Source organism: Sporothrix brasiliensis (assembly GCF_000820605.1).
Source record: "Sporothrix brasiliensis 5110 chromosome Unknown Cont20, whole genome shotgun sequence".
Taxonomy (NCBI): domain Eukaryota; kingdom Fungi; phylum Ascomycota; class Sordariomycetes; order Ophiostomatales; family Ophiostomataceae; genus Sporothrix; species Sporothrix brasiliensis.
The window spans coordinates 4,842,095-4,869,962 of NW_024467139.1; the positions used below are offsets into that span (position 1 = coordinate 4,842,095).

Consider the following 27,868-nt stretch of genomic DNA (forward strand, 5'->3'; position numbering starts at 1 on the left):
CGACTATCCGGTTCCAAAAACGAGTTGCTTTGCGCACTCGTTTGAACTCGGAAACGTCCACTTTCTCGTCGACCTTTGTTTTGCAGCACCCTCAAAGAACCGCTGTGAAGCTTTGTGTCTTATTCTGTAAGTGCATATTTCCCTTTGATTTTCTTTTGCGGTATTTTATTCTCACATTTGGAGAGCGTGCTCTTTCTCTCCTTTGTTTCGATTTTTTTTTTGCTCTTGTTTTTGTTTTATTTTTGTTGAGGTGCTTTGCTCAGTCGCCCGAGCAAAAAGTCGCCCGAACATAGCCTCCTCCGTGTTTGGCCTGGCCGCCTGGCCGAGCGTACTTTTTGCCTCTCTCCCCCTAAGCCAAGATACCCGCCCAAGAGTCTAAAAGTCTAAGCCCGGCGCTTAGTATGATGTGCCACCGCAACTCGACGAGCTGTCGGGCAAAGGCGAACGAAACGGAAACATTTGGTCACTGACACACCACTCAGCACAAAATAGGCGAGGAAAATAAAAGAGCACATCGATCCGGCACCTCAGCACCAAAAAGAAGGCGAAGCACAGAATTGTAGATCGTACCCCAGATCTTGGTAACCGCTGAGCACGTTCCGATTCCAAAACAAGATGGCGCAGAGCGGTGATACAGACGGCCCCTTACGGAGGCCACGGGCGTAAGTTAATCTCTCTGATCTTTATATACCTTTCCTTCCTGCCCTCCCTCCCCCTTCGAAGCAGTCCCGAATGTCTGGTCCACTGTTCGAAGGTTTATTGCTTGCCAGATCTTATATAATCCGACATCCCGCACACCTTGACAAGACCTTGACAAGAGGCTAACACAATCTTCACCGATGACAGCCCAACGATAACAATAGACACCACAGCGGTCAGCGCTCCGCAAAATCCCATCATGTCGGAAGACGGCATCCCCCTGTACACCAACTCCCCCATATCTGTGTCGGACGACGCAGCACACAGCCCGGCTGCCACCGAACCACCATCACTATCCACAAACAATAACTCCCTCGCACCACAACATCCGCCATTAGGGCCCGGCGCGTCTACGTCAAGACGAGGAAATAGCACCAGCTCCAACGCGAGTACGAGCGGCAGCAGGCCACAGCTGCAAACGACAACCTCCTTCGAAAGCAGAGACAGCCGTCCAACAAGTTCGCACAACGTGTCGAGCCCTGTCATGTCGCGAAGCGGCGACCGCACCCATGGCTTCCTCGCCGTCCCGCACTCCCACCGGTCGCGCCAGAACTCGGTCGACTCAGAAGACGGCTCCCGATCCGTCGCCATCTCACAGGGCGAAACCGTTATCGGCAGCGCCGCGAGTGGCGTCCAGCACGTTACTCGGTCGACGTCTGTGGATGGCTCCAACGACATGATCATGAACGACCCCGATGCGCTCAAGCCAGACCGTGGCACCGAAGCCACCTTCCACGTCGACAACAACCCGTTCGCCTTCAGCCCCGGCCAACTCAGCAAAATGTTCGACCCAAAGAGCTTGTCTGCCTTTTACAGCCTCGGTGGTTTGGCGGGCCTCGAAAAGGGCCTGCGCACTGATCGGAAAGCTGGGTTAAGTGTTGAAGAAACCTCACTCGACGGTGCCATCTCTTTTGATAGCGCAGTAGCAGCAAAGGACCACGGAAAGGCTGTGTCCGGCCACGGGAGTGCCGTTGTGGGCAGCCAAGGGCAGTCTGCTTCTGCCGCAGCAGGTGGCCGTCACGACCGTAAAGATGAGGGCTTTTTCGACCGGAAGCGCGTCTTCAAAGACAACCGTCTGCCGGAAAAGAAGGCCAAGTCGCTGTTGCAGCTGATCTGGATTACCTTCAACGACAAGATTCTGATTATGCTGTCCATCGCCGCCGTGGTGTCACTGGCCGTTGGTCTGTACCAGACCTTTGGCCAGGACCATAATGCAGAGCACCCGGCTGTTGAGTGGATCGAGGGCGTGGCTATCATTGTTGCGATCCTGATTGTCGTTATTGTCGGATCCCTCAACGACTGGCAAAAGGAGCGGCAGTTCGCCAAGCTGAACCGGAAGAAGACTGATCGCCTGGTCAAGGTGGTCCGTTCTGGCCGCCTGCAAGAGATTTCGATTTGGGAAATCCTGGTCGGTGACGTCGTCCACCTCGAGACGGGCGACATGATCCCCGTGGACGGCGTGCTTATCGAAGGCCACAGCATCAAATGCGACGAATCACAAGCGACGGGCGAATCCGACCTGATTCGCAAGCGCCCCGCCGACGAAGTCTACGCTGCTATCGAGAGCCACGAGGATCTGAAGAAGATGGATCCATTCATCCAGTCTGGCGCCCGTGTTATGGAAGGCCTCGGTACCTTTATGGTTACCGCCACCGGCGTCAACTCCACCTACGGCAAGACGATGATGTCCCTCCAGGACGACCCCGAGATCACCCCTCTGCAGGCAAAGCTCAACGTCATTGCCGACTACATTGCGAAGCTTGGTGGTGCTGCGGCGCTCTTGCTGTTTGTTGTTCTCTTCATCGAGTTCCTCGTCCGCCTCCCGAAGCTGCCCCCATACGTCACGCCCGCCCAGAAGGGCCAAGATTTCCTCAACATTTTCATTGTCGTCGTCACGATCATTGTCGTGGCCGTCCCCGAGGGTCTTCCACTCGCCGTGACACTTGCTCTCAGCTATGCAACCGCCAAGATGGTCAAAGAGAACAACTTGGTGCGTCAGCTCAAGGCTTGTGAAGTGATGGGCAATGCAACAACAATCTGCTCCGACAAGACGGGCACTCTCACACAGAACCGCATGCGTGTGGTTGCCGGCACTGTCGGTACTGGCCAACGGTTTGGCGAGCAGGGCCTCGCTGACGTCGATGGCGTCGGAAGCCCCAGCTCTTCTGGCGGGGACAACAACAAAGCCAAAGACACGACGGTAGCTTCCAACAGCGCCGCCGAGAACCGCGAGCTCACGGCCCAGGAGGCGATTTCCGGCCTTGGCAAAGACGTTCGCGACATACTGCTCAAGTCGATCACCATCAACTCCACGGCTTTTGAGGGTGAGGTCCACGGCAAGCCTGAGTATATTGGCTCCAAGACCGAGTCTGCCCTGCTTAGTTTTGCGCGTGACCACCTCGCCATGGGCCCTGTGAGCGAGGAGCGGGCTAACGCTCCCAAGACGCTACAGCTGATTCCCTTTGATTCCGGCCGCAAGTGCAGTGGTGTCGTGGTGGAGCTGCCCAACGGCCGCGGCGCTCGTCTTTTCGTGAAGGGTGCATCCGAGATTCTGCTGTCGCAGTGCACCCAGATCCTGCGCGACCCGACGCGCGACGTTGCCCTCTCCCCGATGACCGACGAAAACCGCGACTCGCTCTCCTCGCTCATCGAGAACTACGCCTCGCACTCGCTGCGCTGCATCAGCCTGGTTTACCGCGACTTCCACCAGTGGCCTCCGGCCTACGCTCGCCGTAACGAGGGCGCCAATGACGACGTCGTGTTTGAGGATGTATTCAAGAACATGGGTTTTATCAGCCTCGTCGGCATCAAGGACCCGCTCCGCGACGGTGTGCGTGACGCCGTTGCCGATTGCCAACGTGCCGGCGTCGTCGTTCGTATGGTCACGGGTGACAACCGCCTAACGGCTCAGGCCATTGCCCGGGACTGCGGCATTCTGCAGGACGACAGCGAAGTCATGGAAGGTCCCGTCTTTCGCAACATGACCAAGGAGGAGCAGCTTGAAATTATCCCCCGGCTTCACGTTCTGGCGCGGTCCAGTCCCGAGGACAAGCGTGTGCTTGTACAGCGCCTGAAGGAGCAGAACGAGACGGTTGCGGTAACTGGTGACGGCACGAACGATGCGCCCGCTCTCAAGCTGGCGGATGTCGGTTTCTCCATGGGCATCTCTGGAACCGAGGTCGCCAAGGAAGCGTCTGCTATCATTCTCATGGACGACAACTTTGCCTCGATTGTCAAGGCCTTGAAGTGGGGCCGTGCCGTCAACGATGCCGTCAAGCGGTTCCTGCAGTTCCAGCTCACTGTCAACGTGACGGCTGTCGTGCTCACGTTTGTGTCGGCCGTGTCGAGCACGGACGAGAGCAGCGTGCTTACTGCCGTGCAGCTGCTGTGGGTCAACCTGATCATGGACACGCTCGCCGCGCTGGCCCTGGCCACTGACCCCCCGCAACCGAGTGTCTTGGACCGCTTGCCCGAGCGCAAGGGTGCCTCCATTATCTCGACGACCATGTGGAAGATGATTATTGGCCAGGCCCTTTACCAGCTGGCAATAACGTTCCTTCTCTTCTTTGGCGGTCAGAAGGTCTTGCCTCAGCGGGAGCATGCCACTGTTGATCAGGTGCAAACCCTCGTGTTCAACACGTTTGTCTGGATGCAGATCTTCAACCAGTGGAACAACCGCCGCCTCGACAACAAGTTCAACATCTTCGAGGGCCTCACGCAGAACTGGTTCTTTATTGGCATCAGCATCATCATGGTTGGCGGTCAGGTCCTCATTGTCCAGGTCGGTGGCCTGGCGTTCAACATTGCCTCGGAAGGCCAGTCGCCTACCATGTGGGGCTACGCTGTCGGTTTCGGGTTTATTTCGATTCCCATTGGTGCTCTGATTCGGTTGATTCCTGACGCATGGTTCGAGAAGCTGGTGCCCGCATTCGTCAAGCGGTGGTTTGCCAACCGCAAGAAGAAGAACGAGCAGGTGCCTGATGTTACCGTGTCCGACCCCTACACCCACGACGAGCGCTTTGACTTTTATCCCGTGGCGCTGGCCGACGTCCGTGATGAGCTGGCCTGGCTCAAGCGCCTCAAGGGCGGCCGCCTTAACAACCTCAAGTTTGCCATCCAGCACCCGCGCGAGACCTTCGCACTGCCCGCGTCCCTGTCCCCGTCTCACTCTCGTTCCAACTCCCGGTCCAATTCGCACTCGCTGCCCAATTCCCGCTCAAACTCGTTCAACATGTCTACCGGTCCTCGGCCGCATACGCCAACGCGCGAAGATAGCTTTGGCTCGACCAACGGCCCCGGCCTGGCGGGCGGACTCGGTGCCACCCTCATGACGCCCTCGGCCTCGCCTGACTCGCGCAGACGGTCGCGCTCGATGCGCTCGATGCGCTCGCGGTCCAACTCCGCTCTTGGTGCACCAACCGTCATGGCAGGTATCATTGCCGGCAGTGTGGCAGTGGGCTGGTCTCCAATCGATCGCAGCAACAGCAGCTCTAGTCTGTACGGTCAGCATACCAACAACAACAGCGACAACAGCGACAACAGCAACAACAGCAACAACAACAACAACAACAACAACAACGGCGCGGGCAACAGTACCACCTCCAACGTGGACTTTGGCTCGTCCTACACTGGCCGTGCTGCGTCACCATCTCCTGCTCCGAACGGTTCCTCGCAGACACCGACCCGGGAGTCGAGTACCGCGCGTCTTCTGCGCGACAACACGGATGGCACGGATGGTACACATTCGACGTCTCTCACAGCTGTGACGAACAACACGAACGATACCACTGAGACAGCCGTCGAGCGTGGCCGGTCTGACAGTGCGCCGAAGAAGGATTAAACCGTTCAACCCCATTTCCGTCTTCTCTCTCTTGGCCCAACTTTACGAACACCCACTTTCTCCTTTGTCTCTCTTAGTACATTTTACTTCTCCTCTTGTCTCCCTCTCCTACACTACTACTCCTACTCTCTTCTACTTTCTTGTCGTCTTTTTTTGTGTGCCAACAGGAATCCCAGGAAACCGCGAATAGACAAAGAAAAGGAAAGAAAAATGGCTGCGGTATGCGAATCATTTGTTTTTCTTTTCTGGTTTACGGAGCATACTTGCATTATCTATTATCTGGATCGTTTACTCGTACTGCAGCTGGTCTTTTTGTCCGTCTATCTCTCATCATTTTTGTAATGCATGTCCTCGTTGGACTTGAGCGTTTCTTTGTCTTGTTTTTGTCTCCCGTTCACTTTTCTACACAAATCCAAGAAGTGACCACGGGAAGGTGTTCTACCATGGCATAACCCAGGGCGTTTCCCCGTTTACTTTGTCCTTTTCTTTTATTATGCTATTTTTGCTTTGTTCGGAAGAGTCCCCCAGTCGTTCGATGATTTTTCTATTTAGACACAAAACATATCTCATCCCGCGGAAGTAGGCACAGTTAGCCTCTTGGAAAGACTAATGAAAACGTCTATATCAATTGTCTCACGCCATAACAAACGAGCCTTGATACTGTTGAGACTGTGTAGCTTCATAACTTGATAACACAAAAGGCGGGAGAGCGGTGTTAGCGTATAGTATTAAGAAGTAGATTTGGCCGCTTAGTGCATTAAGCAGCTGGAAGAAACAGGCCATTGTGCCCCGCACGTGGAGCTCTTCGACAGGGGTCCACACCAGTTCGATTGATGTTGCCTTGTGCGACTTGACTCTGTGTCTTCAACTTCTTCTCTCATTCTCAACAACACGCCTTCGCGTACATCTTTGCTGAGTTACGGCCTGTGCCACACGAAAAGAAACACGCAAGCCAGTAGCCGCAAAACACATAAACATGCCACCGCCCTCACAATCACCACCACCGCGGGTGCGGGAGAGCAGTCGACTCCCGCCGGCGGCCGCGGCCGCGGCCGCTGCTGCTGCTGCTGCTGCCTCTTCACCAGCATCGCCATCGCCCTTGGCCTCCCCATCTCCTTTGTCTCCCGCTTCACCCGCGCCACTCGCACCGTCCGATGAAGAGAGTGTTCTCACGAGTGGTGACGGCGCGGTGGACGAGCAGGAGGATGACGACGACTACGGCCACCCGGACAGCCAGGACATCCCCCTCACGATGACCGCCTCCACGGTGCTGCTCAATCTCCCCCGCGATGCCACGGCTGCGCTGGCCACGGCCGGCCGCTTCGCCAAGGACAAGGTCGTTGTGCGCTTCAAGCCGGTGGGGTCGGCGCCGCCACTGTCTGGCGGTGGTGCCGGCGGCGGGGCGGTGGCCGACGTGCGGCGCAAGATCAGCTCGACACAAAAGTTCGAGGTGGTGGTGGCGTTTGTACGGCGGGCATTGCGGGTCAAGGAGTCAGAGAGCGTCTTCTTGTACGTCAACTCGGCGTTTGCGCCGGCCCTGGACGAAGTGGTGGGCAATCTACACCAGGTATGATGCGGTGCCTTCGAACTGGAACACCAGATGCCTCTCAAACAACTAACACTGTGCTGCAGTGCTTCAAGGACTCGCACGACCAGCTGAACGTGTCATACTCGCTGACACCGGCATTTGGGTGAAGAAACAAGCGCGACGACAAGCACGACAACAAGCACGATGATATAACCACGACGACGATTGTCTATGCCCCCACCTACACCTCGAATTCGATTCTGCAATACAGACAAGCATAAAATCATCAATATGTGCTATAAGCATTCTAACCAGATGTGAAAAAGGGCGGAAAGAGCTAAACTATACAAAAACAACGCCACGCCAATGCGACACAATGCAATGCTCAATATGGAAAACTGTGACGTCGTACGAGACGATGGAAATGGCAACGCTATACACCACCCTCCGACTCCCGTTTCCCCGGCCGGCATCCCCCTCTTCTCTGTCTCACTGCCTAGAACGGCTGCTTCTGCTTATGCAAATGAGTGCTCTGTTCGACAGCATTGGCAAACATGTCGAGCTCTTCCTGCGGTATCGGGTACGTGTGCTCGGTTGCCGGGTACGCGCGGCTCTTGACGTCGGCGCGGTAGGCCTCGATCGCTCGCGAAGCCTCGGCCCAGACGTCGCCGTACTTCTTGACAAACTTGGGCAGGAAGCGGCCGGGCGGGAAGTTGCCGGTCATGTCGACCTGCACGAGGACCTGGCCAGAGCATGCGCTGCCGGCACCAATGCCAATGGTCGGGATGTCGAGCTTGTCCGTCACGATGCCCGCAATCTCGGCGGGGACGGCCTCCAGCACGACGGCAAAGGCGCCGGCGTCCTGCACCGCCAGGGCGTCCTCGAGCACGCGCAGCGCGCCGCCGGCGGTCTTGCCCTGCACCTTGAAGCCGCCCAGGGCGTTCTGGCGCTGCGGCGTCAGGCCGACGTGGCCCAGGACGGGAATGCCGGCGGAGGTGATCTTGTGGATGGTGGCGGCCATCTCGCGGCCGCCCTCGAGCTTGACGGCCTGCACGCGGCCCTCTTTGACGAATTGTATGGCGGTGGCGAGCGCCTGCTCGGGCCCAATCTCGTACGAGCCCATGGGCAGGTCGCCGACGACAAAGGCCGACTTGGTGGCGCGGGCCACGGAGCGGCAGTGCAGCAGCATCTCCTCGACGAGCACCTCGCTGGTGTCCTCCATGCCGAGCGCGACCATGGCGAGGCTGTCGCCCACAAGGATCATGTCCATGCCGCTCTGGTCGGCGGCGAGGGCCGAGGGGAAGTCATGGGCGGTGATGACGGCGATGGGCTCGTTCTTGGCGTAGAGCGAGCGCAACGTGCCGACGGTGACCTTTTTGCGCGGGTTGGCTTGTGCCGTGCCCAGGGGTGAATGGGAGCTATAGCGAACGTGTGTGGCGGAGGAAGAGAGGGACGGAGACACGGGCGACAGGGGAGAAGAAACAGAAGGTGGCAACGGCGAAGACAAAAGTGGGGCCGAGAGACGGCAGGAGACAGGCCGGACCGACTGGCGGAGGAAGGTGCCGGGCAGCATGGCGGCCACGGAGCGCACGCTCGGAGCCAGGGCCGACGAGAACGCCGCCATTGTCAAGTGGAGGAGTCAATTGTGGTGGGGATGTGTTTGTGAGACTGGCAGCTTCAATGACAATCGTGACGGGTCACTGCCGCGATAATTGGGTGGCCGCGGTCACATGCAACTGTGGTGATGCTTGGTGGTGGAAGGAGCGAGCGACTGTATGGAAAGTAAATAAAATAAAACAAAACATAAATAAATAGCAATTTGACTGCGCAATTGTTGTCTTTTACCTTTTTTTCACCATTTCAACAAAGAAACGAAAAAAGGAGAGCAAGAGAGGAAGAGGCAAAATTGGCATTTTTGGTGCCATTTCGCTTCTTTTATGGTTTCTGGCCATGATGGTATTTACCGTGTACAATTGAGACCTTTTGCCTATTCGCGCCTCGATTCAGCAAAAACGAGAATAAAGGAGAAAAAAGGGCTGTAAAAAAGTTGGCGACTAATTTACGGGGCTGTAAAAGGGGCACATTTGCTAATACCGAGAGTCAGAGTACAGTACGAACGCTGGAAAGCGCTGACAGGTGTGCTGTGGCTCCAAGGGTTTTCCCTGTCTTACGTGGCCTACGGGCTGGTACTGACACACCTGAGACCCTACGGGGCGCTGGAAGGCGCTGTAATTACTACGGCAAGATCCTCTGCCCCTAAGATACCTAAGCCGAGGTTTTCGTCGTTCGTGACCTCTCCACCACTTAGTTACCAACACGAGAGCACCTTCCTTTTCAACCACCGCACTAAAGCAAAATTTCTGGATCCCGTTAGGCGGCCAGGGCGGCCATTGGTGCGCTGTGAGCGCCCGCTCTCCCCTATTGCTCCGTATTAACACGGCATCAGAATACTTTTAGGGGACTTGTCTTTCCCCTTTCCCGGCCATACGTCATTGGCCAGTGGAGGGGCCTTATGGGACCAAATCATTGTTTGCCGCCAGAGACCCAACTGGCTGACAAAGACGACTAGGCCCTGAATTTATTGTCAGCCTTTGCTGGGCACAGCTTCAGTTCCGGCCGTAACCTCGACGACAAGACCACGCACGCAGTTCAGACGCTACGATCACGACCGTTTAGGAGTTACGATAATCGAGACGAGCAAGACCGATCGTCGTATACAAAGGTCGAACACATCCTCATCCCGGCGCCGGCCTCTCCGCGTTGAAAGGGACAAAGGCAAATCCAGGACCAAAAACACGACACAGAATGAGCTCGGCAGAGCCACAACAGCGCGAGCCGCGCTCGGTCAAGGTGACGTATCTTGCAGCCGAGCGTCTGCGCGACGCCATTGAGCGCGGTGCCTTTCACCCAGGCGGCGCCGGTCTGGCGTCGCGAAACGGCAACAACAGCGCCGGAACGCCTCTGTCCTATGGCGAGGCCGTCCGCGAAGCCCTCGCGTCCTACGTCGAGTGCGGCCGCCGCGTCCAGGACCTGGCCCTCTTCAGTACCAACGAGTCCGTCGAGGACATTTCGACCGCCCACCTGCCCTACCTGCTGGTGCCCTACCGCATCGCCGAGCTGTCTCTCAAGCTGCCTACCGCCCAGCCGGGCCCCCCCGAACGCCGTGCCGTGCTGAAGCAGGCCCGCGAGGCCTACGAACGGTTCCTGCACCACCTGGATGGGTACGGCTTGCTGACGACGCCGTACGCGCGGCTGCTGCAGGCGTACACGGAGGACCCCACGCACTTTAGCACACTGGGCCCGACGGGTGGGATCGGGACGTCGACTGCCTCGAGCGGCGGAGCGGGGAGTGGGTTGGCCGGCCTGGCCGACCCGGCGGCGCGACGCAACGCCAAGATTGCCGCGTTCCGCGCGGAAAAGGAGCTGCGAGACAAGCTGGACGTGCTGCGGCAGCGGCAGCAGCAGCGGCGGGAGTTGTCGCGGCGGCGGCGGCAGCGGCTGCGGGTTGTCGACGGCAGCGAGGACAAGACGGGCGACGCGCCGGTGGAGGGTAGCTCAAGCCTGAACGCGGAAGCGGGCGTCCACGACGAGGATGATGAAGAGGATGACGGTGACGACGACGAAGGCGACGACGACGAAGAGGAGGCCCGCAAGCTTCACCTCGCGGCGCTCTTCTACAGTGCACACATGGCCTTCCAGGGCCTGGAGGGCATCAATGTGGAGGACGACATTCTGGCCAAAGCACCTGTTCCGCTGATGCCACACGGCAGCCATGGCCCGTCGGCGGGCGGGCTCGGCGACAACCGGCAGCGACCGGCTGGGGCCACCGAAAGGGGTGGCGGTGACCTCACCCGCGTCGACGACCTCCGCAACATGGGCTCCACTCCCGTGCTGCGCCGCCTCCAAAGCGCCCTGGCCGGTTCGCCCACGTGGGCTGGCTCCGTCAACCCGGGCGGCAGCGGCCCCTTGTTGTCCAAGGACGGCAAGCCCAAGCAGCCCTTTACCATCCTGGGCAGCCGTGCCGAGATGGCCAAGAACGTGTTCCGCCCGGGCCACAACCTGCCGACCATGTCCATCGACGAGTACCTCGAAGAAGAGCGCAAGCGCGGCGGCATCATTGAGGGCGGCGGGCCCAGCAGCGGCATCCCGCCGGTGCCAGACGAGGACAACTACGAAAAGGCCGACGCCGAGACGATGAAGCAGCGTGCCTGGGACGAATTTACGGAGGCGAACCCCAGGGGCGCAGGCAACACGCTGAATCGGGGCTGATTGACTTGCAAAAGGGCGAGTTGGGTTGCATTGGATTACGGGAATGCAATAGGGGAGGGTGACATTACATACCTGCTTTGACTGGCATATTAGGGAATTCGGCAGCATGACTACAGCATGATAGACGAATGATTTACAATTTTGCGGAACATGAAGAATAAAGTGCGAGTGCGGCAGGGAGTAGACGTCCAGCGGTTGAGTCTGGACTGGCATGCTAATCTGTGGTGGTGACAGCCTTGTGTCACGGGGGATGCTGACCTAAAATGGCAACTTGTCGTCTGCTAAATCCGACACCACTTAACGCGTCAAACGCAAATAGCGCGTCTCTCTCTCAACACGCGAGGCCACCACTATGACTGCACACCCACCGTGCCATTGGATGAACAATGGATACAATATTTAGATAAAATCGGCTTGTGCAGATACAGGCCCATGCCTCTGCCTCAACCACCGGCGGCCTCGCAGGCCTCACTGTCGGCGCCGTTTTCTGTATGTCCATCCCAGGAGGTGTGCTCGAGCTGGGAACTAGAACAACTAGAAAAACTGACAACGCACGGCATCAAGACACCGGATGCCTCTCGCTTTCGATTGCCCAAGTCCAAGCGCAGCGGCAGCAAAGGCGGGACTGATGCAGGCTTGACACCTGCCAGCGGTGCGACGGTGCGGCCGACTCCGCGGTTTGCGCCGTCGTGGCAGAGTCGATCACACACGAGTAATGTGCCGACGCCGGCATCGCAGCCAGCCGCCCGCAAGTTTCGTGTTGACGGCGCGATCAACACTGGCAGCCGAAGTGCTAGTGTGGTCGGCCGGCGGTTCCACAGTCATGCGCCCTTGCTGCTGCAGAACCGCAACCACCAAGACCCGTTTGAGGGCGGCGGCGATGCGATTGAGGACGGCAGCTCCCCCATACAAGGACCGCCGCAGACGCCACAGACGCCACAGCGGCGCCTTGATGAGGAAGACGATGGGTCACCATTGGTTGTCCGGGAATCACCGACGGCAACGCGGACGAAACAGCCTGCGCAACCACTGCACCTACCACGGCCAGGGATTTTCTCAGTCTCCGCTGGTGCTCGGCGGCGGAAGCAGCGTTTGGAACTGGAGGACGAGATTGAAGATGTGGCACCCAGCAGGAGCCATTCGGGAAGCGAGGGCGAGGGTGCCGGCGAGGGCGAGGACAATAGCGGGGAGAGTGCGATTTGTGCGGCCAACACTACCCCAAGAAGCGCCGCCACATCTGTGCCTCCCGGTCGACCGCCACTCGCAGGGCAAAAAACATCGGCGGCGCGTCTCTTGTCGTCGATACAGCCCTTGAAACGGCGGCGCCTGTTTGTGTCGCCGGGCCTGATTACGAGCTCGCCACCGATTGCAGGATCTGATCAAGACGACGGTGAAAGCGGAGGCGGAGGCGGGGATGTGGACGTGGACGTGGACGTGGACGACGGCCACGAAGCGAGAAATGATGGCCGTCCTTCGTTTGTCCCTTTATTCAAAATCAAGACGGGAAACAAGCTACGCCACGGCTGGGACGGTGACGACATTGTGGACGCGGAGAGTAGCAGCGGCAGTGGCGATGATGGAGGACGATACGGCAACGAAGAGATACGAGACATTGTCGACTATGGCGAGCTGTTCGAGTATGCGGACTCGTCCGATGACGATGGTCATGGCCATGCCGCGAACAAAGTGGACAACGAAAACAGCGACACTTACGAGGACGACGCTATGATGGACGACGATCACGATGAGGACCGACGAGAGGACGACTACGACGAGGACATGATGTTGGACCAAACACCGCCGCGCATCCGTCGTGCAAGACAGAGGCAGCAAGAAAAGGAACAGGAACAGGAACAGGAGCAACAGCAGCAACAAGAGCAGAAACGACTGCATAGTCAAAGACAGCGCCTGCCTACATTTCAACGGGCTAGGCTGTTCATGACACGAAAGTCGACCGATCTGGCCGGGGACGATGCGGATGCTGCCGAGGGCGAGAGCCTGCCTGACGGTGAATACACAAATAACGGTGGCGAACACACGTCTGACCAAGACTTGACGACACCCGCTCGGCAGCAGCACTATTACGATGCGGTTCTCCACCAACCGCCGCCCGACTTTTTCTCGCCCCAGAAGAAGCGCCGCCGGAAGCAGAAGCGGCCTCGACACAGCAGGCACAGCAACGACGATGAAATGGACGGCCTGGATGGGCTGGCGAGCCCGAGTGCTACGGCTGCCGCGGCCATTACGGCCCCCGAACAGTACGTGCCTGGTGGACTGGCAGCGTCGCTGCGAGACTGGCTGCTGCAAGTCAAGAGCGGTGGTGGGATGCACACGGCGACATCGATGCCTACGGCTGCAGGTGGCCTGGGTCGATTTGTTATCGATGAGACACGGCAGATGCCTGGGATGGTGCGCCTTGCCGTCGGCCGGAGGCAACAGAAACCTGCTTCGAAAAGAGACGACACAGAAACTACAGAGGCAATGCCACCTGCTCGGCTATTGTTGGCCGGTGCGGGAAGACCGTGGACGACAGACCTGAAAGCTGGACACAGCGCTGTGGACGGTATGAGCGATGTATCTGACGGCCCCTCTGGGAATGCAGAACCACCAAAACAGACTGTCGTGTCCATATCCCATCCGGCATGGGAAATCCCTCTGGCTGGCCAGTCGTGGATCGTTGCCAGCGACTGGTGCTTGCACGAGGAACTACGAGACGCATGAGCTTAATGATGTTTCTGAATGTGACAAAAACGATTAAATGAAAGATATTACACGTTGTGATTGATCTGTTCGTTGCGCAATTCTGCCGGCGAGGCTGTCAGTGGAGTGGAGTTGTCGTACGTACGGCCAATCAAAGTGGACCCTCATGCCTTGCACGACTTTTTGCCTGGTGATATTTGATATTTTGGGTGCGCAGAAGAAAACACGCTACGCCCGACGTCAACTCCCAAATGGCCGGTGCGTCCCACGACGACCCAGGATAGGAAATCGACAAGAATGGCTGCCGGGCCCTCCTTATGGCGGCCTCTGGCATACACGTCCAAATGTATACCAATTAAGCCGGCTGTGTCTCCCTTGCTCCGGACCAGGCGAGCTCCTTCGACCAGCAGCCCGCGCCTCATCCGACAGTACTCAGACACGCCATACCACGAGCCGCTCCGGATTCTCTTCTGCGGCTCCGACGCCTTTAGCTGCGCGTCCCTGCAGGCGCTCTACGATGTCATGCTGCAGCAAAAGACCGACGGAATGGCTGTGTCCCCGGACCGGCCCGGCCGCATTGCTTCTCTTGATGTTGTCGTCCGCCCCGCCAAGCGGAGTGGCCGTGGGATGAAGCAGGCCGTAGACAGTATGTGCCCGCGTCTACGGATGGACCGAGGAAAAAAATGAACCGACGGTTTGCATCTTTTGCCGCTGACCACTGAGCAGGCCCCGTCAAAGTTCTGGCCACGCAGCTGGGCCTCCCCATCCACGAGCGCGACACGTTTACCGGCTGGACGCCGCCGCCTGCCGCGTCCGGTCGCGGCATCAACCTTGTCGTGGCCGTCTCGTTTGGCTTGTTTGTGCCTCCGCGGCTGCTGCGCGCTGCGCGCTTCGGTGGCCTGAACGTGCACCCGTCGCTGCTGCCCGACCTGCACGGCGCCGCCCCGATCGAGCACGCGGTGCTGCTGGGCCGGACGCGCACGGGCGTGACCGTGCAGACGCTGCACGAAACGACCTTTGACGGCGGACGGCGGCTGCTGCAGGGTCCCGTCGAGGGCCCCGTCGAGGGCCACGACAAGGTCAATGCCGAGCACCCCTTTGGCATCGCCCTCCCAGACCGCGTGACGGCGGCCGACCTGCACGAGAGGCTGGCCCCCATCGGCGCACACTTGCTGAGCGACGTGCTGCGGAGGGGTCTCTACCTGCCCGAGCGTGCGTCGGAGACGCCTGTCACGTACACCCCGCCATTCCCTCCCGCAGCCGCGCCGAAACTGAGCAAGGCCGACCGGCAGGTGGTGTGGCGTCACGTGCCGGAGGTGAGCGCGGTGAGCGCAGTGAACGCGGCCCAAACGACGTCCGCCGACATTGACCGCCGGGCGAGGGCGTTGGGTGCACTGTGGACACACTTGGAGACACGACCGTCGTCGTCCAACGCTCCTGGCGGTCAACGGAAGCGGGCCATCCTCGACAACATGGGCCTCGTATCGTGTCCGACTGCTCTCCGCGAAGCGTTGCGGACTGCGTTGGTGGCAGACCAGGGCGGCGAATGGCCAGGTGACGGTGTGAAGGCGCTGACGTTTGTGCAAGATGCGGCAGGACAACAAGAACAGCAACAGCATCAGCAACAGCAACAGCAACAGCGGGTGACGCTCCCCTTTGTCGTAGACGGGACGAGCATTGTCGTGCCCGTGGGCGTGGATCGCACAGACCTGGACAATGGACACGCCTGTCTGCGGATCGGCTCTATTAAGATTGAGGGCTACGGCACAAAACCCGCTGCGCGGGCCGTTGGGGCTTTTTCACGTACGACCGCGTTTGCCAAGGACATTTCCTGGGACGTCGCCTTGCGTGGTTGATGGGTTTCATGACAGTCACGATCGTGAATATGAATGATCCTATGAGCATGTTTGTTTTGTTTTCGTTGCTAGCTAATTATATGGTACACCTGGATCGCATGGCCAGAGCCAGAGGCAGAGCCCCGTCGTCTAGTGCAATGCAAACAGAATAGAGATAATAGTAATGTTTCGTTATATGCTGCGAGCCGCGCAATATATCGTCAGGTATGAATACATTCGCGTCGCCGTAAGTTGAGTTTCGTTAAGCGTTTCGTTGTCTCCGTACCGATAAAACCGTCCGTCCCGTTCCAAACCGATGAAAGTCGAATCATACATACACATGAAAATTTCCCATAATTCCGTACACAAGTAAAGGGAAAGTAAGAAGCAAAAGAGATAAGGCAATGATGACATGAGAAATGGCTGTGCAGACAAAAGCGGGCGTGGAAAATAAAAATGTTGAGACAGAAATGAATGAAGAAAGACAAGGCCATTTCGCGTAGACGTGCTCATATGCCCATCATGTTGGAAGAATAGAGATACAGTCTACCTAGTTCTTCATGTCCTCGGAGCCCTCGGTCGAGTTCGAGTCCATGGAGCGGAGCATGTCCTCGTCGTCCTCGAGGGGACCGTGGATGCCCTCCTCGAAGACGGGCTCAGGCTCGTTGACGTCAAACTTGGTCTTGAAGTTCTTGATGTCGGTGGTCATGGAGCTGCTGTTGGAGCGGCGGCGAGGGTTGGCAAAGTTGAAGGGCTGGTCATTGACCTCGTCGCCCATGCTGCCCCAGTTGCCCTTGCCATTGCCGTTCTTCTTGGTCTTCTTGGGGTCGGCGTCGGCAAACCCGTTCTTGGCAAAGAACTTGGGCATGTTGTCGTCAGGCGAGTAGGCATCGGCCATGTCGCCACGCGGACGGTCGTTGAACTTGTGAGAGCGAGTCACTGCATGCTGTTAGAAGTTGCTCTAGACAATAGCATTTGATACATATGTATATATATGTATATATATGTATATATATGTATATATATGCATCAAAATATCCACAGCACCAACAAACATCACACTATGATGAATGTAGAGACAGCCCGGAGATGGATGCATGAAATACTGACTGTTGAAGGATGGAATGTGGAACGGAAAGGTGGAAGGGAAGGAAAAAAGAAAGATGAAACGCCAGGGAAATTCCTGTGAGATGTGTTAGGGGGAGGACGCCCTTATAAACGACGATGTAGTGCGGGGTCATCTAAATAACGTAGGTTCCGAACAGTGTTGAGGAGTAGCAGGACAACTGAGACGCACCAAGAGGTCCAGTGCTGAGCAGAGTATGATAGGCAAAGGGAATTGGGGATGTACTTCCGATGGTCGCCAAGGGCTAGTCTGACAAAGCAGAGGCAATCGACGGGCAAAATACCGCGATATAGCCAAGGAGTAGATAAAACTTACTGTTGGCGAAGTTGATAAAAAATGGTGCTGAATACGCTGCCAAGTGATACCCGTGTGACGCTCGTGGATGGTTGATAGATGAACCGGCTGGGGCGTTTGCGTGATAAGAGACGGGATGTTGATAGAGATGACGAAGGAAGATAGGGGATTGTCGTCAAACGTTTGAATGAAAGCCAAGGGAAATAGGACGATAAGGTGAAATGGAAGACAAGACAAGAGCAGCAGCGAAGAGAAACGAGACAAGGGAGAAAACTAGAAGGCTTTCGAAAGTCGGCTATCAGAGACGAGGCGAGGAACAAAGGACGACGCGGATGTGCAGTGACAAGTGGGTAGTCCAGGCCGACAGTCCAATGAGTTTAGAAAAGCAAGCGTGGGCGGAGACGATTGTGATTGGCCTCGGCGGTTGAGCTACGTGCTGGCTCGATGGCAGAAGTGGAAGATGGATGGATGGATGGTTGGTTGGATGACAAGATGAGCGGTTTAAGTGATACGATGTAGCGAGAGAAAGGGGGAGCGATAGAGTAGCAGAGAGAGGGCGAAGAGTGTGGTTGGCTGTGTTGGAGAGCTCCTGCAAGCTGACGTTGTTCGGATGTCTTTGGTTGTTGCGTGGTTTGTGATGGTGTGAAGCAGAGATGCAGAGGGAGAGGAGAAGGAAATGGGAGATGCAGAGTGTGGACGGGATGGTCTCTTTTAAAGCGATGGTGGAATCGGGGACAGTTACAGTGAGGCAGGCGAGCAGGAAAGAGTAGATGGGGGAAGGAAGCAACCTCACGAACAGGCCACTCATACGGCAATCCGTTCCTGCCCCCTACTGCCTTGGTCTGTTCAACCAGCCGCCATTCCCGTTTGCTTCCAAGAGCTCCAGTGTCGCTCTTTCCCTTTCTTTCTCCGGTCGTTCTTTCCCTTTCCTCTCCTGTTCCCCCACCCCACACAAGGTCAGGCGAGCTACGCTGTGGTGACGTCTCCCATTGGGACGTCCCCGAATCAGAGTCGCGTGACCTGACGCAACCAGGGGCGGGAAAGCACGATTGACACATTCGCGCACCCCCCTGCTACGCCTTTGGCAGTATTTCGTACACACAATATGGCCGGCGAAACAGAGCGGACGGTGTACTCGCCGTGTAGACGACTAGTGTAATTCTTTTTCCACGCCTCGAGCCAGATCCTCTTCGTTTGTTTGCTATCGGTCACTCGCTCACCTTTTCCCCAACAAAACATCCAAGAGGATACCGCCTTCCCACCTTGGCTCTCTGCCTCCTCTCTCTGTTCTCCTCTCCCTATCGCCCACTTTGTCATTTTCTCGTAGATTCTGTCTTGCCCGTTCCTCGTTATCCGTCATCTCACGCGATCGGCGAATGGTTGTGTGGCCTCCGAATGGAATGCACTTCCCTCTGATGCCTGCAAGCAAGCCCCAGTAACATGCTCCAATGTCCGTACAGTACGCTCCCGCGCAAATGGTCCTTCCAACGGCTGCTGGCTGCTCGTTGCTCTTGCTCGGGGCTGTTCCTGGGCCTGTCGAGAGACGTTTGTCAATGTCTCTGTTTCCATGGTGCCTTGCATTCTACATCCACGAATCCAGTTGATATCCTGCAATCGTACCCAGTTGACAAACACCAAGCAGATGACGGTGGCAAGCAGAAACAGTGTCGAGAGTGTCCCTGCTCTCGTTTTCTCAGAAAGGACCCATAAATGTTTGCTGTCCTGTCCGTTCTGTGACATCAGCCGACCCACTCTAGCTCTTTCGTTCCGACCGCTCCTGCCTCTTGTTTCTCCATCCACCTCGTTGATCCCAAAATCTGCAACCGGGAGATTCTTCCTGCACCCCGACAAGTGCCAAACGTACGGAGTATGTTGTAGAGGGCGCTGACATTCTCGGAGATGGCACCGGAGGAGGGCAAATGAGACAGGTGGGAGACGAAATGAGAGGATAAAAGCGTTGGAGTGAGAGGCGGAGACAGAGAAGGGTGGCCCGACGAAGGTGCTCTGGTGCTCACAAACCCAAACAGTTACCACACCATGCGCCACCATGCAATACCCCGCAAAACTGGCCCTTGCTAGCGTCGCCTGAGAGGGTGGATCCTTTGTTGTTCTCTGGTAAATGTGGGTCCTGGCTGCTGGCATTCCTGCGCTGGCAAAGGTCGAAGGTAATTACAGGGCAGTGCAAGGCGTTTGCAGCGCTGTAATCGTCGTACGTGTCCCTCTCTTTCTCGCTGTTTCCAGAAGAACACTACCACCAGAGCATCCATTCCACCGCTGCCCTTCGGGCCTTTCTCACCCCCACCGTAAACTGCCCTCGTGAGCAGTGATCACAGTGATCACAGTGATCACAAAGAACAAAGAACAAGGACGGACGATGCCAGACGCCGTCTCAGCATTACCGCCCTTTTGCCCTCTGAGGTAGTTTATCCATTGTTTTATAACTTGGTTCTTTTTTTGCTCTCCTCCAGCCTGGGCTCGTATGTAGTCCGGCCAAGTGACCTTTTCGCCTGCGCCAGTTATGAGGACATGCTGTCTCCCTATTTCTGTTCGCTCTGTCTCATCCGTATCGTACGCATCGTTCGCTGAGGCAATCGTGGCCCAGAAGCCAGGTGGCCAAGACACTGGATGACGGTCAAGTTGAATCCCACGTCTTCCCGTGGCCATACTACCCATTCTGCCATTCTCAGCCATTCTCCTCTTCTCCCACTCCCCCCACTCTCCCACCTCTCGGCTTTTCCCCTTTCTGTTCTCTTGCACCCCTTAACTGTTCCTTGCTAAGCTGGCAAGCTTGAAGAGGGATTTCCAGTTGCAAAAAGTCAATTCAGGAACAAAGGTGTTGAGAGGGCAGGGCTGTCCCTACAGACAACGACGTCCTATTACGTCGTTGCTTCTTCATCCCACAAAACGGGTCCCTCTCCACTTTCAGATACACAGCACGCGATCACGCGCAGGACGCCCCGTCAGTCCCACCCGCCCGAAGCAGTTCACAGTTAGAACACAGGGCAGGCGCTACTGCCGCACACACCCCACCGCAGGCTGCGACTGCAGTGCAGCGCAAAGCTGAGCAACTACGACGTAGGAAGTAGAGAGTAACTAGAAGAGAACAGCTCCGTCAGGGTCCACAGGCCTAGAAGCTGCCAGAATTGGCAGAATGGCGAGCTGCAACGGCGACGATGTTTTGTTTGTTTTGTTTCTTCCCATCCCTCCGCTCGTTCTTGGAGGCTCTGATCTCCACCCAGAGTGAGTCAACAGGTCACAGGACCTTTTGTTGTCGTTTGCTCTTGCCTGTTCTCTCTGCCAAGGTCCCAAGTTTGTCGAGACAGGAAGGAACGAAATGGGGCTGGACATCACGCGATGACGTCGACAGCTGTCTTCGTAAAATCAGAGTTGTCTTTACCCCGACAAACCACAAGCACGCCGAGACAAAAAGGACCAATTTCGGGGATTTTGTCTTGACACAGCTCTTAGCCACTGTCTTGCAATGCCCTTCTCACCGATCCCCCATTGGCTTCCGTTCTCCCTACTCCCGTTGTGTGTCACGATGGCTTGGCAACACTGGAAATACTCCAGAAATTGTGGCGTGATGTTTTCGACGACGGAGAAAGCACAAAGACGCAACAAAACACTGCACGGCATACAAAGTGTGTTACACGACCTAGGACAAGGCATCGCACAAGCTGCGTCGGTCCAGAAAGAGGACAAGACAGCTTTATCGCAAACCCCTGCACGCCGATAAAAGCTTCTGCAGGCGAGAGGGTCCTGGTCTCGGCAGCGGCTGACTGTTTACTCTGCGCTCACAAAGCGGGCCCTCGTATCGGCCCACGATGGACAACTGCATCTCCACTATGACATAAGGGTTCTGTTGGCAACTGCAATCGACTGCTTCGTTCGAACCCCCAGCTCCTGCCAGACGTGTACCGATATCGGAAACGAGTTGCCAGGCCAAGCAGGTCTAGGCGCCTCTTCGACGAGTGTCGCGACAAGATCGACGCGGAATTATGAGACAGCAGATGAGCCATTGCACACCGATATCGCCGCGTCATCCCGAGGCGGACCAGTCCAGAAGCGAGAAAACTGCCCGAGAGTCTGATAGACCGCGGTGAACGGATATGTCTGAAGGAGGGCAGGTAGTGGACACTGTCACAAAGGCAATACATCCCTTACACCGGGGGATTTGCCTCATTGCTGCCTTTTCTAGGTCTGCTGAAAGACCGCACTCAACAATCTTGTCATGTCCACGAATACGCTTCCCTTGGACAGCTGCCTTGGTGTGGCGATACCAGGTAAGGACGTCGTGTTGTAAAGAACACCCCGAAAATGACAACGTCAGATACAGCTGATGGGATATCTGCAAATGGTTTGCTATGTACAAGTAGGCAAAAGCAAGAACTACCCAAATGATAACAACATGTGCAGGCCTGGACCCCAAGAAACAGAAAAGGAGCAATAGAAAGAGACAACAAAAGAAACGACTGGCTATGACTAAACAAAATATTGTCTTGGAACATCCATATGGACGCGTGGAGATTGGAGCCTTTCGGCTTATCCCTCCTTTGTTTTTACGTATTTCAGTTTCATGAAATATCCCTTCTCCTCTCTCTGTACCCCACCCCTCTTTTCACACGGTCCCTCCCCTGTTCTACTTGTTGCTGTCCTTTTTTGCGTCCACGCCGTTGCCAGCCGGTTTTGTCGCCGCCTTGTTGTCGCCGCCTGCATTGCCACCGTCGTCGTCGCTGTCACCGCCCAGGCTGTACCGCCGGTCCTCGTTTGTCGGCGATGTCGCGTGCAGGTCGTCCAGCTCGTTCTCGTCAAAATCGCCCGCCTCGAGGTCGCGGTTGGACCGCCGCCGGCCGAAGCTCTCGAGACGCGAGCCGCCGCCGCCGCCGCTGCCATGGCCATTTCTGTTGCCATGCCAGCTGCTGCGGGCGCCCTGCATCATAGGGAGCCGCGTGTCCGACGACGACGGGCCGTTGGCCACGTTGCGGTAGCCGGCGCGGCGGGCCTTGCGGCGCTCGCGCCAGACATAGTAGCCCCACGCCGTGGCGGCGACGGCCACAATCACCAGCACGACCTCGCCGCTCTTGCGGTACGCCTGCCACTTGGCCGCGTCCAGCTTGGCCTTTTCCGCCGCCTGCTGCGACGTGCTGTTGCCGGCGGCGCCACCCACCGACGTCTCGGCACCCTTTTCGCCGTCTAGGCGCGAGTCCGTCGGCGTGCCGCCGATGCTGCTAATGTCCACGCCCATGAAGCGGTCGAGCATGTCGCGCGTGCGCCGCGGGAAGTCAAAGGGCACCATGTGCGACGAGTTGTAGAACAGCACGTACGTGAGGTTGCGCGCCTCCTGCCAGAACCCGGCGTTCTCGCCCTCAAACGTCCACTCGCGCCGCGGGGCCCAGTTGCCCGGGCTCAGTTCGAAGCCTTTGCCGCCGTTCCACTGCATGTTGCTAATGAGTGCCTCGGTGCCCCGGTGGTTGCAGATCAGGTCTTCGGCGCCCGAGAACAGAATGACGGGCACCTCGGCCAACAGGTCCGGCAGGAACGTAATCGATGCCTGCGACTGGCGGTCGCGGAACTGCGAGCCGACGTTGCCGTTGCACTCGGACCAGCCCGTGTTCTTGTTGGGGTTGATGTGCAGGGCGGTGACGACTTCAGGGCGCCGCAGGTAGGGCGTCAGGTGCTTGAGGTCGGGCGGCCAGTTCATGCCGCAGCTCGGGTAGCTGTCGCGCAGGCGCACGTCGTACATGTTGATGCAGTCCTGGTCGCCGCCCTTGTTGAGGTTGGTCTTGAGGAGCAGCTGCTGCAGGATGCTCTCGCACGACGGCATGTCCACGCTGCGTATGGTCCCGGCGGCCAAGTCCTTCAGGCAGATGCGGCGCTGCTGCTCCAGCGCTTGCGCAGCAACGGAGTCTTTGGCGATGAGGTTCTTTTCGTAGGCGAAGTCGAGGTAGGCCTCGTACTGCTCGGGCGGCGAGATCCAGCCGTTGCCGATGAGCATGCCCTTGAGCTCCCACTTGGTCTTCGTTTCGGGCTTCTTGTTGCGTGCGAGGATGTACTTGGCGATGTAAGGGATGTGCTGGCCCGCAAACGACTCGCCCGCGAGGTACAGCTGCGCCAGTTAGCATTCGTTTCATTCAAGTCATAGCCGCATTCGTCTACGGGGAGCGCGGCTTACATCGTCGTGCTCGTACTCGGGGAACAGCGCGAACCACTTCTCCAAAAACGTCATAAACTGTGCGGCCATCTCGTCTAGCTCGTGGATGTAGCTGTCGGTGTCGACGTAACTAAAGCCCGTGCCGACGGGGTTGTCGACGAACATGACGTTGGCAAACTCGTTCCACGCGCCGTCGTTGTACACCAGCGTGTTCTCGTCCTTGAGGCGGTACGGGCCCACCTCCATCATGGCGCCGTCTTCTGAGCTACAGCCCGGGCCGCCGTTGAGCCAGATGACGGTCCGTTGCCGGTTCGCAATGTGCTTGTTTTGGAAGTGCCAGAAGAACATGTTGCCGTTGTGTTCTGGTGTGACTTCAATGTGGCTGTAAGCATGTTAGCTTGTCCTGTACTCTTTATATCACAGACGCTGCGAGGCATTGTATTCATGCTCTTGTTTCTGGCCTACTCACCCTGCATGCATCTTCAGCAACGGTCCTGGCGGCGCGCCCGGCAGCGAGTGCACAAAGTAGTCGCCGGCCGACGCAGCCTGTGCGCCGCTCGTAAAGAGAGAGACGGCCGCAGCCGCTACGGCAGCGATAGCCGGCCACCTCCGCCATGATGACGGTCGCGTGGCAGCAGCCATCGTAGTCGGTCTGTAAGAGTATGTGCTCGGGCCGTTCGTGCCGGGTGAAGCAGAGAGGAGTCAATCGGCCACGTGCGCCGGTCGTAGACGTCGCTACGAGGCGCGACTGCGGGGGGACGTAATGAGGTAGACGCTGGTGGTGGCCGAGAGGAAACGATAGGGAGGCTTGTCGTGGAGATGGTCGCCTTGTCTAAGATCGATGGATGAGGTCGGCAAGAAGGGACAAGTTCAAGCCAAGAGAAGCGAGAATACGTCAAGACTGGGAGATGATCGCAGCCGAAAAAGAAACACAGTGCAAAGGCCAAAGTGAAGGAAATTCTGAAACGAAAACAGAAAACGAAAACACCGCCTGGATGGATCTGGAACCAATCCCCGTAGGCTTCGTCTGGTGCACGGCAGGCTCGTCAAGAGCACACATGCAGGAATGACGAAATATAAAGCCAAGAAAGGGAAGGGAAGAGAAGGGGGCGGGAATATGTCGATGTGCGCAATCCGTCGAGGTAGATAGAATAGAGAGAGCGACAGATGGAGAGGGCGGTTCGGATCTTCAATATGAAGTAGGTGTCCTTGCGCGTGGGGAGCGGGAAGGAGCACAAGACGAGGTCAATGTGGATTCCCTAGATGCTAAGCTTGCCTCTGGGGAGCTGACGCAGCCTGAGCGATAGTGATAATACGAGCACTGAAAAATGCGGGTGCCTTGTGCCCTGTAATGTGACTCTATACGGAGAATTAGCAGTCACTAGAGGCTCTGTGCACCGCTGAGGCTGGATCAGTTGCCCCTTCCCACTCAGCGCAGTGGACCAAACTTCAAATTGGGGCAAAATAGTGGATCCGTGAGCTCCGGAAGCAGGCGTCGCAAGTCTAGGCGTTGCCAAACCCGCGCTAGCACTACAGGGCGGATTACAGTGGAAGACAACGGTCTGTCAGTGGGCAGTCAACAGCTGTCGGGCTTAGCCAATGTTGTAATCTTATCTTAAACCAAGATACGTTGTAGACCAACAGACGTATCGCCGAAAAGAGGCATGAATAGGTGCCGTTCCGGCTGACAAGAGGAAATGGAGAGAGAGGGAAGAAAGAATAAATAATAATACTGCACAGAAAGAAGAAAAGAAGGGGGCAGACCACACGCGCCCCTTTGCCATCGTGCTTGCCTTCCGTATTTGATGCGTTTTACATTGTTGCGTTCGTTTTATCTGGGCAATTCGAGACGAGCCAGGGGCAGGAGCGGCGAGGATCGTTGCTCCCGTTTCGATGGACATTAGACGACCCACTTTATATTAGGTAAGGCGAGATTCGGCAATGACAGTAGGTGAGGGGCTAAAAAAAAAAAAAAAAAAAAGATATAGCTGATAGGAAATTGGAGCTCTCTTTATAGGGAGACATTGAAGCAATATTGCAGAGCCAAAATACCGTCTTTTTTCGGCCGACCAGTCGAACTTGCCAGGCAATAGCCTCGAACTCTCGCCACACGATACGAAAATGGGCAAAACATACATTGTTGAGCACCTCGACGAGGAATTGGGTCAATGGTCTGAGCTCGAGTACATTACGATTGCGCGCGAGACGGGCGACTTTTGCCTGTCGTCGATCCCGGCAACTCTGGCCCTGCCCCAGGAGCTGAAGGACATGCCGGGCTTTGTGGCAGAGACGCGGGGCGTGGAGGAGATCTACGGCCAAGATCCGGCCAAGAAGGCGCGCGTGTGCCTGCTGGATCCCGCGGCCGCACAGGAGCTGTCGCCCGAGGACGGCGAACTGTTTGACGTGTTTCTGTTTGGCGGCATTCTGGGCGACAACCCGCCGAGAGGTGAGCTTGAAACCGTGCTGGCTTCTCCGGTGGGCATATGAGGCCTTGCTGACCAACGTGGTAGACCGCACGTCCGAACTCCGCGCAAAGGGCTTCACCGGGCGCCGCCTTGGCCCCAAGCAGATGACAACGGACACGGCGGCCCGTGTGACACGTATTGTGGTCGAACAGAAGAGTGCGTTAAATCAACATGCTCCGAGGGTGGTTCATACTGCCGACCAGCTGCTAACAAGGCACAGTCGCCCTGGACGACATCCCGTACCTCGATTTCCCCGAGCTCAAGTTCAACGAGCACGAAAGCACGGAAATGCCTTTCCGCTATGTTCAGGGCGACGACGGCAAGCCCATCATGCCCGAGGTATGGATATTGCATCCGAAGCAGCAACGGTCGACGTTCGATTGGCTTTCAATTAGGCGCGTAATACTGACAAGAACAGGGTATGGTGGATTTGATTCGCAAGGACTCTGACAAGGCCATTGACGACCTCTTTTAAATGCGGCCCGCTGCTGGAGACCCGGCAGCAACCAAGGACGACGCCGAAAGGCGGCATCCAACCAAATGAAGAAGAAGAAGAAAACTGTTAACGTATAAGCGCAGCCCGGTTGTCAGGATGGTTTTGCTGCCAGGCGTGGTTCCCATTGGGAAGCCTTTGACAGCAGCACCAACGGGCATTATCTTATCTCTCCAACCATCGGCCAACCCCGCCTCTCATATCAAGTTCGACACAACATATTACCGTTTCATAGAGCCGCACACAAATCGACGACAGCCAGCCTGGCTTTGTTTGTCTTTTTTTACTTTTTCTTTGTTGTTGTGTGTATGCTTGTGTCTTCAATACATACGCCTTTACAGTCGCAACATGGCCCTCCCACCTCCACCGCTCACAATCGACCCGCCGCTGCTCAACACGGCCAACCCGTGGGCAACGGACCTGGCCGACTTGACAAGGCTCTACAACTGTCCGCATACCGGCGCTGTCACCACGCGCACTTCGCTGCTGGCTGGGTTCGGGCATCATCCAGAGCTGCACCAGTTTACCTTCTTCGACGCCGCCACGCACGACCCAGCAGTGACTGCCGCATCCGGAGCACAAGCCAACAGCGCCAGCCTCAACACGCTCGGATACAGCCCGCTGACGCTCGGCGAATACCTGGGCTTTATCCAGACAATTGCCGAGTCGCGCGCCGCGTCGGTGTCTTCAACGCCGTCCACCACCAAGCCGAAAGGGTTCCTGGTGTCTGTCACGGGCGGGCCCGACGACGTGGCCGAGTGCTACACGTGCATCGCCGCCGCGCAACGCGGACTGCCGGATCCCAGCGGCGTCCCGCTGGCAATGGAAGTCAACCTCAGCTGCCCCAACATTCCCAACGCACCGCCGCCGGCATACGATGGGAAGGCGTTGCTGTCGTATCTGACAGCCATCCGGGGCGCAGCTGCGACTGTGTGCGCGGCCGACGGCACTACCATCCCGTTCGGCTTCAAGACGCCGCCGTATACACACGCCGGCCAATTCGACGTCCTCATCGATGCGTTGCGGGCCTCGGCCACCAGCAGCCGCACCGGCGTGTGCCCCATCAGCTTCCTGACGTCAACGAACACGCTCGGCTCGTGCCTCGTCATGACGGCTGGAGAGTCGGGCCCGACACCGGCTCTGCCAGGTGGCGGTATTGGCGGCATGGCTGGCGCGCCGCTGCACCCGATTGCGTTGGGCAATGTGGCGACGCTGCGCAAGCGTCTCGACGCCGAGCCGGCCGCACTGGGCCACATTCAGATCGTAGGCGCAGGCGGCGTGTCAGACGCAGCAGGGTTTGGGCGGATGAAGAGCGTGGGGGCCTATGCGGTGGGTGTTGGCACGGGGCTGGGCATTCACGGCGTGGACGTGTTTGACAGGATTCTCGGTAGGCCGGCGTAGAATATGGAGCATGTGTCGTCTGCTTTGGATGGCACCACACGGCAAGCGAAAAGCATAGCAATAGAAC

At 57.2% G+C, this 27,868-nt stretch overlaps 9 protein-coding genes across 9 annotated transcripts; 6 read left to right on the forward strand and 3 right to left on the reverse strand.

Annotated features, from left to right (window-relative positions):
* Positions 1-898: 898 nt before the first annotated feature.
* On the forward strand, positions 899-5,539 carry SPBR_06354 (Ca2+-transporting ATPase; the record flags this gene model as incomplete). The annotated part of the gene is made up of 1 exon (XM_040764611.1): positions 899-5,539. One exon carries the CDS (start codon positions 899-901, stop codon positions 5,537-5,539), a length of 4,641 nt encoding a protein of 1,546 aa, XP_040617266.1.
* Positions 5,540-6,515: 976 nt separating this feature from the next.
* Positions 6,516-7,234, forward strand: SPBR_07820 (Ubiquitin-like protein ATG12; the record flags this gene model as incomplete). Its single annotated transcript, XM_040766074.1, has 2 exons — positions 6,516-7,106; positions 7,172-7,234. 2 exons carry the CDS (start codon positions 6,516-6,518, stop codon positions 7,232-7,234), a joined length of 654 nt encoding a protein of 217 aa, XP_040617267.1.
* A 329-nt stretch (positions 7,235-7,563) lies between these two features.
* SPBR_07473 (3-methyl-2-oxobutanoate hydroxymethyltransferase) lies at positions 7,564-8,691 on the reverse strand (the record flags this gene model as incomplete). The annotated part of the gene is made up of 2 exons (XM_040765727.1): positions 7,564-8,485; positions 8,615-8,691. The coding sequence occupies 2 exons, from the start codon at positions 8,689-8,691 to the stop codon at positions 7,564-7,566; spliced, it is 999 nt and encodes a 332-aa protein (XP_040617268.1).
* A 1,181-nt stretch (positions 8,692-9,872) lies between these two features.
* Positions 9,873-11,336, forward strand: SPBR_07200 (tor signaling pathway regulator; the record flags this gene model as incomplete). Its single annotated transcript, XM_040765454.1, has 1 exon — positions 9,873-11,336. The coding sequence occupies one exon, from the start codon at positions 9,873-9,875 to the stop codon at positions 11,334-11,336; it is 1,464 nt and encodes a 487-aa protein (XP_040617269.1).
* A 432-nt stretch (positions 11,337-11,768) lies between these two features.
* SPBR_06398 (uncharacterized protein) lies at positions 11,769-15,892 on the forward strand (the record flags this gene model as incomplete). The annotated part of the gene is made up of 3 exons (XM_040764655.1): positions 11,769-13,757; positions 14,466-14,682; positions 14,763-15,892. 3 exons carry the CDS (start codon positions 11,769-11,771, stop codon positions 15,890-15,892), a joined length of 3,336 nt encoding a protein of 1,111 aa, XP_040617270.1.
* Positions 15,893-16,421: 529 nt separating this feature from the next.
* SPBR_08005 (F1F0-ATP synthase regulatory factor Stf2) lies at positions 16,422-16,769 on the reverse strand (the record flags this gene model as incomplete). The annotated part of the gene is made up of 1 exon (XM_040766256.1): positions 16,422-16,769. One exon carries the CDS (start codon positions 16,767-16,769, stop codon positions 16,422-16,424), a length of 348 nt encoding a protein of 115 aa, XP_040617271.1.
* Positions 16,770-21,930: 5,161 nt separating this feature from the next.
* Positions 21,931-24,084, reverse strand: SPBR_06793 (carboxypeptidase D; the record flags this gene model as incomplete). Its single annotated transcript, XM_040765049.1, has 3 exons — positions 21,931-23,397; positions 23,464-23,824; positions 23,912-24,084. The coding sequence occupies 3 exons, from the start codon at positions 24,082-24,084 to the stop codon at positions 21,931-21,933; spliced, it is 2,001 nt and encodes a 666-aa protein (XP_040617272.1).
* A 1,479-nt stretch (positions 24,085-25,563) lies between these two features.
* Positions 25,564-26,382, forward strand: SPBR_07748 (uncharacterized protein; the record flags this gene model as incomplete). Its single annotated transcript, XM_040766002.1, has 4 exons — positions 25,564-25,888; positions 25,953-26,063; positions 26,128-26,246; positions 26,326-26,382. The coding sequence occupies 4 exons, from the start codon at positions 25,564-25,566 to the stop codon at positions 26,380-26,382; spliced, it is 612 nt and encodes a 203-aa protein (XP_040617273.1).
* Positions 26,383-26,748: 366 nt separating this feature from the next.
* SPBR_07552 (dihydroorotate dehydrogenase (fumarate)) lies at positions 26,749-27,801 on the forward strand (the record flags this gene model as incomplete). Its single annotated transcript, XM_040765806.1, has 1 exon — positions 26,749-27,801. One exon carries the CDS (start codon positions 26,749-26,751, stop codon positions 27,799-27,801), a length of 1,053 nt encoding a protein of 350 aa, XP_040617274.1.
* Positions 27,802-27,868: the final 67 nt, after the last annotated feature.